The 11,088-nt window shown below is 39.5% G+C and overlaps 1 protein-coding gene across 1 annotated transcript; it reads right to left on the bottom strand.

Annotated features, from left to right (window-relative positions):
* LOC139382653 (extracellular calcium-sensing receptor-like) lies at positions 1-9,214 on the bottom strand. Its single transcript, XM_071126745.1, has 4 exons — positions 8,992-9,214; positions 8,455-8,859; positions 5,141-5,145; positions 1-480 (listed from the first exon to the last, which is right to left on the bottom strand). Exons 1-4 carry the CDS (start codon positions 9,212-9,214, stop codon positions 1-3), a joined length of 1,113 nt encoding a protein of 370 aa, XP_070982846.1.
* Positions 9,215-11,088: the final 1,874 nt, after the last annotated feature.

Raw genomic sequence — 11,088 nt, 5'->3', positions numbered from 1 at the left:
TTAATAACGTTTATCATTGGATGTCTTCTCCATGAGGTGTTTCTTGGTGTTCTTCTCTGGCCTGAACAGAATAATAAAGCATTTAGGAACAAATAATAGAAAGAACAACCCAAAGCTAGAGGTGATGATGGCAAAGATCACCACAGCTACTGTGAACTTCCCAGGAGAGCTGACATAAACTGGGATAAAGGTAATCCGGACTGCACAGAATATGAGCATGCTGGAGGTGATGAATTTGGCCTCATTGAAGTTATCAGGCAGCTTCCGAGCCAGAAAAGCCAGCACAAAGCACAAGAGAGACAGGAGTCCTATATAACCCCACATTGCCCAGAATGCCCCTACAGAGCCTAAGTCACACTCGAGAAGGACCTTTTCCTTGTAGGTAGTGAGGTTTTTAATGGGGAAGGGAGGAGACAGGACCAACCACAGAGTGCATATCAAAGCCTGGACAAACATGAATGACACTACAGTCAATCTCTGCTGTGGGGGACTATTAAGGGATTTTTTTTTATCAATATTGACTAATTATGTATACATTTCAATCAGGACTGACTAATCAGAATACTATAATGTTACTGTATAGATGTATGAATTTTATTTTAACCCTAGTACTGAATATAATGTGTGTAAATATAATCAAGAATTAGAACAATGACTGTCTGTTCCTTGGTAGAAATTAATGAACTTATAGCCAGACTGGCTAGAATGCTTATCTGCACAGGCAGACCTTGGCTCGGGTCGTAAATTATCTTAGTAGGGAGAGACGATGTGGGAAAGCTTGAGAACTATACAGCCATTGTACTGGAGCGGAGATGAGACGGGGTAGTACAAAAACTAATGACGTCATTTTCAGTTTATAACCTGTTGGAAACTGTATCATGTTCAGTACTCTCGAGAATAAACGCTGATGGTCGATTTTGAGACTGATCTCTGTCCATTTTATGCAAATAAGAGTCTTACAAACTCTTAGGAATTGACAGAGTGTTGAATTTTAATTGGGTATTAAAACATACAGGAATTAAATTCCTCTAACAATTGGTCCTTCGAGCCGGATCTAAATACCCGTCTCTGCCATCTGAAGGTCGTACACCGTAAATCGTGCACGAGCGGGTCTGGTCCCGTTATTTAAGACCTGGCCTCTGATTTGAGGGTAAAGACCAGGCCGGTGTACACCCCAGACCGACAGGGACGGTGACTAGATCCAACAAACAGTGCTTTTCCCAGTCGGCAGCAAGGTCAGTAGCCTTTATTTAAGATATTTTTTAGCATATTTTTTTTTACAAATATAATAGGTTTCTACTTTGTGTTTTAACCAAAATCGATAGGAAGGAAGGAAACAGGTCTGAAATGACCCGTGGTAAGGTGCACTACCATAAATAAAATAGAACTTAATAAATCCTGGTTCTGCAAGCCGAAGGGTTATTAAGGGTGGGATATAGTAAGTTTTGTTAGATAGGACGGTCGTTCTGTACAAATAGGATAGCCATTAATTCAAAAGACATACCTAAATAAAGTTTTAACCTAAGTAGTCTATCTGTATATGGGAAGTAGTCTGACTATGAAAAGTAGCAGATAGATATATTAAAACAGGTGAGGATAAATTAGTCTTGGTGAGAAGGCAGGGTAATTCTAGGTGAACAGAAAAATTGAACCTATTCAATACTGAAAGAAATTAATATCCAAGGAGGTGGAAAGGGAAACCTAGTCTAGAGTAGTGAGATATGAGATATTAACATTGAAAGTCCCAAGGAACAATAGTTTATCATGAGCTTATAATTGTATACGGGTGGAATGTGTTACTGTAATTTAATTATGCCAATGTGCTTTCATCAATTGAAAGCCCTTAATCTATTTTATGAGAATTTGTAAGATTTCTTGTTTGCATAAAATAGACGCAGACCAGTCTTTCAATAATAGGTCAAATAATTTATTCTCGGAGTGCGCTCCCACTTAATCACGTGCAGCAGTTTATATACAGATCATGACGTCATTTCACTGCTTTAACAGAATCCCCTCCTCTCACAAAGTAAGGTGTAAAGTTCATTCTAACTTACTAACACACTCCCAGATAACTGTTGACCCCTCAACATTATCGATCACCACTGAACTGACAGTTTTAATTAACAGAAAACCTAGGAATGCACTCACTGCCTTATCTAAAAACCCCAGAGCTAAGTTTCTGTAGGGTCAACCATAGGCTAACGACCTTATGTGTTTACACAGTCCACAACCCATTTGTTTCTGCCTAGTTGGAATGGTGTTCATTAACTTATTACTCCTTGTCCGTGTCTCACAATCCCTTCTTGTGAACTCATATTGTTAATCAGATATAATAAAACAGAGTATAAGTTTACTTACAGTTCCATTTAAAATGATTTGTTCAGTCACATTAATCATAATTTCCTAAGGTATGTAATGTCCGATCACAGGTCAAATCTATAGACGAAGTTTCCAGAAAGGAGAAATAAATATAGAATCCCATACACATTGATTTTCATTAAAGAGACACACACATAGTCAGACAGGAGTGCAACTAAAATAACTGTGTAACGATAAATACACACACGTAGAAGGTAAAAAATAGAAAGGCATAGATAAGTGATTAGATATCATAGCTACTAGTAACGGTAAGGATTTATTAAACATGGGTAGTAAATCCTCGAAGAAGGTCCCGGAATGGACGGGAGATTACCATTATATGGAGCAGAAAGACAGAAGGAATATTGATTTCTGTTTAAAATGGGGAAAAAAATGTATGGTTTTGATGGGCATCTAGATGTTGAAAAGTTAGAATTTCTTATAAAACAGATACATAAGGAATGTGGCAAGGACATGCAGAAGCAGAATAAACAAGGCTTATACACAGCCGGAGTTTGGCTTTCAGAAGCAAAAAAGAGAGTTGAGGGTGAAAATAGGAGGAAACCCAAAAAGAGCCAAGATGCGCTGCCCTCCGCTCCCGCAGATGAAAAAGTTAGCCAATTGGGCAGGGTTGAGGGTAACAAACTATATACTTCTCGATTATACCAAGAATACAGAGGTAATCCTGTCGATGAGATAGTGGTTGTGAGAATACGGCTGCAGGAGCTACCTGCAATATTACCACCCATATATGTGAAGGCTGCTGAAGCCGAGGGAGGTATAATAGAGTTAGAAAAGGGAATAAAGTCGAGAAAAGTGGATAAGGTGAGTCAAAAGAAAAATATAAAATGTTTTAATTGTAACGAAAGTGAACATTTCGCCCGGGAAATGATTTGAGGGGATTATCATAATTATTAGGTTTTGTTGTTGTAGTAAACGTTTGGGTTAAGGGGATTTCCCTGTTCCCAGAGACAAGATATCTTAAAGGGGTACACTCACATATGGAATATTAGGAGTTTTATTTTCTGAGTTTTAATTAGACAAGTGAATAAAAATGGTTAAAGATAAAGGGTTCTTTAATATGTCTAATATGGTGATGAACACGAATGTAAAGGGGTGGTGTGACCTTTGACCTTATCATGGGTATCTCTTGGGGTCTGATCAGCCTCAGGGGAGAGCCATTTGTATAATGAATTTGTGGTCATTTGGGTTACTAGTTTTAAGGTAAATTCATAATAACGAAGTTATAGTTTGGGGTTAGAATTTTAGTTTGAACCGCAGATGAGAAAGTGGTTCAGGATTCTGTTTTACAACATTAGCTGTGAAGTTTTTGAATGGGCTATTATTGATTTGGTATTACAACAGAAAAAAATCCTATTCATCATTAAGAATAAATAAGGGGAGATAAGATACATTGAGGTTTGGATAGGATATATATTAAGCCAATAGGGCAGGAAATTACATAGAAAAATAAGTTTCAGTTCTTAGGGGTGATAAATTAATTAAATTACTAGATAAGGTATTCCACACACTATGCAACATATATTAAATTATTGATGAAACTGATTTTAAGGTTAGTTCATGTTATTGTCAGATAAAATACTGTGCATCCCTGAAGGAAAAATCTTATTAGTGTAGGAAGGATTTGATATGGTTAGCATTTGTTTTGGCTTTGTTTGACTATTAAGAGGTTTTCGTTTAAATAGTATTACATTTGACAGGAATATATGACATCTGTGATGATTTAGGATTATTGTCAGGATTAAGATAGATGGATTAAGGAAATGTAAGGATTTTAGAGATTGCCACTCATAGACATGTTTTTTCTATAATCAATGATTTTAGATAAAGTCAAACAGTGAGACGCTTAGTGGTATTTGAGAGATAGGAGAGAAAAGGGTTACTTTAAATCGGTAAATATATATATTTAAGAACATATATAAGTAGCACAGATACTTGTTAAAGTAGATAAGACACTTGACAGAGAATTGGTACAGGATTGATATGAATGGATGCCCAAGGGAGAATTGGACATACATGATAATGTCAGAACATAAGGATAATTTACTAATCCTACCTAAGTCATTATTTAGGGTTATTATTTAGGGTATATAAGGTTGTTACCTGGGCAGAGCCAGGTATCAAAAGGGGGATGGAGAAGTTTGTGGTCTTGATAGGACACTTAGTGGCCTATTGGATAATAAACTAATAATAATATAAAAAAAATTAAAAATGTAGCTAACAAATAGGCATATAAGTTAAGGATAGAAAAAGATAAAACATATGAGAAACTGTTGTTAACCAAGCCTGTATGTCCAGGATTTTATGCATTACAGGTGAATTACAGGTGAAGTCACTCAATCCAGTCCCTGAGGCCTGTTTAGGGGACCATACCAAGGACTCCTGGTGACAGCTAGCTGAAAGAGCTATCCGGATTCATATCACAATGTGGGAGGGTAAGACACAATGACACTGTCGAACAACAGCAGTGTTCGAGAGGAGAACTGGAATTAACAGAATTCCGGGGGCCATCTATCGAATGAAGATTTCCTTTCCCGTCATTCCATCCCTGTTTTTGTTCATAGAAGTGAAAGTGTGTCTGGCTCTTGCTAATGATGTGTTCTCTGGAAGAGGGTGGAGCTTTATAGGTGGGCTGTCCATCCTGAGCTGTCTGGTTGTGGGACCTTATTCCTGATACACCATGAACCCCGAGAAGGCCAGAGGGTAATGTTGACATAGTTAAACAATGAGGATTTAGTATTAACCAAGCATAAGAGATCACTTGATCTGGATAAACAGGAAGTGAGAGTGGGATTGGGAAGGATGTCTCAGTGGAGTTCTAGGTAGACCAAATGGGGCCTCTGACTCCTTGGCAGTTCAGGACTAAGAGCAGCTATTATGGAAGACATCTATGCAAGTCCCTGTGTAGTTCATGGAAACAGGTTATAGCTCACATTATGTGAGAGGGCTACATACATCTACATACCCAGCATGGAAGAAGATGGAGTGTAGTGAAAGTAAGGGTTTCAGTTGATAACCTAGTGCATTCCAGGTAGAAAAAGTTAGAGCAGCTAATTGCTCTATAGTCAGCAGAATACAAGCAGAGTCCCCCTGACAAAGCAGATACTGACTGTGGAGTTGTCCAGAGCCAAGAGCCGGTGTGGATAGTTCAGATGAAAGATCTTAAGGAAAGGGAAACTGGTTACCTAAGGGAATGGCCTGTATGGTAGAGCTATTCATGGAAGCAGGAAAGCCAGATAATAACAGTTATATGGATTTGCACTATTTATTTCCACATGTTCCTCTGAAATCTAAGCTTCCTCCTTTCGCAGAGGCAAGGGGAGACTGTTTACAGTTTGATTCGGTATAGTACTTCTGGGAAATATGTGGGGGAAATCAGTACCTTGCAATAGGACAGATAATGTTACTTCTGATGCGACAAATGAGTGATTTGGCAGGCTGGTTGAGATCTGGGGATTTCAGTAAGATAAGGAGGACCAGGGCTCACATCTGGTGGTGGTTGTGTGGGGGAATGACGTTATGGCTGAGTATTACTGGCTAATTGGACAGGGGTATGTGCACTGATACATTTGAGAATGCCTTTCACACTCATTCAACACCATGACATGATGTTGACTAAACGGGAGAAAATAAGTACTCCGTCTGGGTCTTTTGATGATAGGGTTTGTATTAATAACATTGTGGTTTCACGGGGGGGCAGATGAGATCAAATCTATAAATTTGATCCTGGCAGGATTAGAGTCAAGTATTTTTTGGTGGTCCACTCTCAATGAGAATGTGGATTGGATCAATTTTATCTATTAACCTCTAGCGACGAGCAATCCCGTATCTGGGAGCGTAATCATAGCCTCAAGCTCATTACCATAACACAACGTTTCCTATTTATGAAAATCGCAAATGAAATGAAATAAATATATTGAAACACAAGCTTAGCCTTTTGTTAACAACTCAGATTTTCAAAATATGCTTTTCAACCAAAGCTACACAAGCATTTGTGTAAGAGTATTGATAGCCTAGCATAGCATTAAGCCTAGCATTCAGCAGGCAACATTTTCACAAAATCAAGAAAAGCATTCAAATAAAATAATTTACCTTTGAAGAACTTCGGATGTTTTCAATGACGAGACTCTCAGTTAGATAGAAAATGTTCATTTTTTTCCAAAAAGATTATTTGTGTAGACGAAATAGCTCCGTTTTGTTCATCATGTTTGGCTAAGAAAAATACCGGAAAATGCAGTCACTTACAACGCCAAACTTTTTTCCAAATTAGCTCCATAATATCGACAGAAACATGGCAAACATTGTTTAGAATCAATCCTCAAGGTGTTTTTCATATATCTATTCGATAATCTCTCAGTGGTGGCAGCTGGCTTCTCATCAGAAACAAACGGAAAAATACTGCAGCTGGAGATTACGCAATTATTGCAACGGAGGACACCAAGCAACCACCTGGTAGATGTAGTCTCTTATGGTCAATCTTCCAATGATATGCCTACAAATACGTCACAATGCTGTAGACACCTTGGGGAAAACGTGGAAAACGTAAGCTGACTCCTAGCTCCTTCACAGCCATATAAGGAGTCATTGTCATGAGGCGGTTTCAAAAAATGTGGGTTTCGCCTGTAACATCAGTTCTGTGGCACTCACAGACAATATCTTTGCAGTTTTGGAAACGTCAGAGTGTTTTCTTTCCAAAGCTGTCAATTATATGCATAGTCGAGCATCTTTTCGTGACAAAATATCTTGTTTAAAACTGGTAGGTTTTTCATCCAAAAATTAAAAGAGCGCCCCCTATATCAAAGAAGTTAAAAATCCACAGCGCTTCACCAATTATATCAGAGATGTAATGAATGGCTTGGCAGAATAGAATAGTCTTGGATATGTTTGCTGGCTGAAAAGGGTGGGAGTGTATGGAGGTAGTTTGGACTTCAATGACACAGCTCCGGATGGATCAGTGACCAAGGCCTTGGCTGGTTTACACACCCTAGCTCACGAGTTGGCCATGAACTCAGGGGTGCATACTTATCTGACTAATTGGGTTGACACTGTGTTTGGAAGATGTAAAAATGTTATGATTACTGTGTTATGGGCTACCTTCACCTGTGTGATTGTGTTAGTTTTGTGCGGATGTGTTTGATTGCGTGTATGAAAGTTGTCATTTCCAGGACTATGGAGAAATCAATGACACTTCAGATGGTGATATATGGACCAATCCTAAGCTCTGACCAGAGAAATACAAAATACATGGCTCCGGACGTAATAGAAGAATCCGGATCCTTTCACTCGCGAGGAGACCATATTTGATGTTTAGGGAATTTAGATGTTTTCTTGTTTCAATGAAGATTGTATGAAAATTCTGATGAGAAGAGTTATGATTCTGATGTTAGCCTAAAATTAGTCAGTGTAAATGCAAGTAGTGGGTTATGTTTAGGTGATGTTTTGATAACAATAAATATTTCTAATAAAAATAAAGTATGCTTTTTAATATTTTAATATAACTAGATGTGTGATTGGATGTATAATATTTAATCATAGGGTGGATATGTTAAGAGATGTTTTATCAATAATGACTAATTATGTATACATTTCAATCAGGAATGACTAATCAGATTACTATTATGTTACTGTATAGATTAATTTTCTTTTAACCCTAGTACTGAATATAATGTGTGTAAATATAATCAAGAATTAGAACAATGGCTGTCTATTCCTTGGTAGAAATGAATGAACTTATAGCCAGACTGGCTAGAATGCTTATCTACACAGGCAGACCTTGGCTCGGGTCGTAAATTATCTTAGTAAGGGGAGACGATGTGGGAAGGCTTGAGAACTATACAGCCATTGTACTGGAGCGGAACGAGACGGGGTAGTATGAAAACTAATGACGTCATTTTCAGTTTATAACCTGTGGTAAACTGTATCGTGTTCAGTACTCTCGAGAATAAACGCTGATGGTCGATTTTGAGACTGGTCTCTGTCCATTTTATGCAAATAAGAGTCTTACAAATTCTTAGGAATTGACAGTGTTGAATTTTAATTGGGTATTAAAACATAGAGGAATTTAATTCCTCTAACAAGGACCAAACCATTTCATGATATTACTGCCTGGAAGTTTAACCCTGAAGGCCATCAACACCACTTTTGTTTTACCCAGAACACAAGAGATGCAGAGAACGAAGGTGATCCCAAACGCTGTGTGACGCAGCATACAGGAGCACTCAGAAGGCCGGCCAATGAAAGTAAGAGAACACAGCAAACACAGAGTCAAATAGAAGAGCAGCAGGAAGCTCAGCTCAGACTTGTTGGCCCTGACGATGGCTGAAGTTCGGTGGCGGTAGAATACGGTTGCCGTGGCGATGGCCAGACAAGCCCCGCCCACAGAGCAGGCGGTCAGGATATTTCCGAGGACCTCGTGGAAGGACAGGAACTCCACAGGCTTAAGGATACAGCGGTCTCTCTCAGCGTTGGGCCAGTACTCTTCTTAACAGATCAGACAGTCTGAAGAATCTGACCAGGACAAAACAACAGACATCAAATGTTAATAAATATAATAGATTCAGGTTTTATTTATTTACAAATACATGTCCCACAATGCTGCACTGCGCAACATACTGATGGTAGGCGTGGAGCCAGACTCGCCCACGATAGCTGTCACCTTAGCCGACCCAGAACACTGTTCTCCGGTATCAAACATGAGGTCCAGGCCGTTAGCCAGTTGGAAGGCCACTTTTACGGCCATGGGGACCGAGGAGCAGGAGTCGTGCACTTGATAACCGAGTGTGACACCAGGTAGAAGGTCCGAAATGTTGTTTATCTCCTCAACTGCGAAGACCATGGCGCGCGAGAAGCGCAACTCACGAGTATCCAAAATGTAAATAGAAGGTAGGTGAGTGAGCACCTCTTGACTAAATGGTAAACTAGCCTATAGAATATATGGTTATACGAGTGCAAACATCTTCATATCTAGCCATATTTTACTGTCAAAAGGCCTACACTTTTGTTATCGGTAATTGAGGGCATTGTAGGATAGCCTGTATTTTGAAAATGTGACCCTTTGTAACAGTAGGCTTTATCTACTCTCTCAGATACAAACACACTTTTAATCTGTCTTAAAAACACAGTTTATCTGTCTTTAAATGCTTTTCATATGTCTTTAAAAATGCAGCAGCATCAGCCCTATGTTGACTGTAATGGTTTAGATAGACGTAAACATACAGTAAACACACAATAACCATCTGGCTCTCTTATATTTCCTCCACAGTCTTGTCCTCTTGGCACGCTGGCTCTAAAGGAAGCTTGTTCTCGAGACATAAGAAAGATCAGAATGTATTAATACATTTTTTATTTTAATTTAAGGGTTTCATCCTTATATTTGGCACTAAACTGTCCCCATACTATACAGTCATGGCCAAAAGTTTTGAGAATGACACAAATATTAATTTTCACAAAGTCTGCTTCCTCAGTTTTTATGATGGCAAGTTGCATATTTTTCAGAATGTTATGAAGAGTGATCAGATGAATTGCAATTATTTGCAAAATCCCTCTTTGCCAAAACATTTCCACTGCATTTCAGCCCTGCCACAAAAGGACCAGCTGACATCATGTCAGTGATTCTCTCATTAACACAACACGCGTGTTGACGAGGACAAGGCTGGAGATCACTCTGTCATGCTGATTGAGTTTGAATAACAGACTGGAAGCTTCAAATGGAGGGTGGTGCTTGGAATCTTTGTTCTTCCTCTGTCAACCATGGTTACCTGCAGGGAAACACGTGCCGTAATCATTGCTTTGCGCAAAAAGGGCTTCACAGGCAAGGATATTGCTGCCAGTATGATTGCACCTAAATCAACCATTTATCGGATCATCAAGAACTTCAAGGAGAGCAGTTCAATTGTTGTGAAGAAGGCTTCAGGGCGCCCAAGAAAGTCCAGCAAGCGCCAGGACTGTCTCCTAAAGTTGATTCAGCTGCGGGATTGGGGCACCACCAGTACAGAGCTTGCTCAGGAATGGCAGCAGGCAGGTGTGAGTGCATCTGCATGCACAGTGAGGCGAGGACTTTTGGAGGATGGCCTGGGGTCAAGAAGGGCAGCAAAGAAGCCACTTCTCTCCAGGAAAAACATCAGGGACAGACTGATATTCTGCAAAGGGTACAGGGATTGGACTGCTGAGGACTGGGGTATTTTTCTCTGATGAATCCCCTTACCGATTGTTTGGGAAATCCTGAAAAAAAACTTGTCCGGAGAAGACAAGGTGAGCGCTACCATCAGTCCTGTGTCATGACAACAATAAAGCATCCTGAGACCATTCATGTGTGGGGTTCCTTCTCAGCCAAGAGAGTGGGCTCACTCACAATTTTGCCTAAGAACACAGCCATGAATAAAGAAGGTACCAACACATCCAACGCAAGTTCTCCAAACCATCCAGGAACAGTGTATTTTCCAGCATGATGGATAGAGCACCTTGCTATTAGTCAAAAGTGATAACTAAATGGCTCGGGGAACAAAACATCGATATTTTGGGTCCATGGCCAGGAAACTCCCCAGACCTCATTCCCATTGAGAACATGTTGTCAGTCATCAAGAGGCAGGTGGACAAAAAAAAAAAAAAAAAAAATCTGACAAACTCCAAGAATTTATTACGCAATAATGGGCTGCCAACAGTCAGGATGTGGTCCAAAAGTTAATTGACAGCATGCCAGGGCAGATTGCA

The sequence above is a fragment of the Oncorhynchus clarkii genome, chromosome 24 (assembly GCF_045791955.1).
Source record: "Oncorhynchus clarkii lewisi isolate Uvic-CL-2024 chromosome 24, UVic_Ocla_1.0, whole genome shotgun sequence".
Classification (NCBI taxonomy): Eukaryota; Metazoa; Chordata; class Actinopteri; order Salmoniformes; family Salmonidae; genus Oncorhynchus; species Oncorhynchus clarkii.
The sequence above is the reverse complement of the archived record's forward strand: the minus strand, read 5'-3'. Positions and strand labels throughout refer to the sequence as shown.

Coding starts and splice junctions, on each gene's coding strand:
- LOC139382653 (XM_071126745.1), bottom strand. CDS start 9,214: ATGGTCTTCGCAGTTGAGGAGATAAACAACATTTCGGACCTTCTACCT. Junction 8,860..8,991: donor TGGCTCCACGCCTACCATCA/GTATGTTGCGCA, acceptor TGATCTGTTAAG/AAGAGTACTGGCCCAACGCT.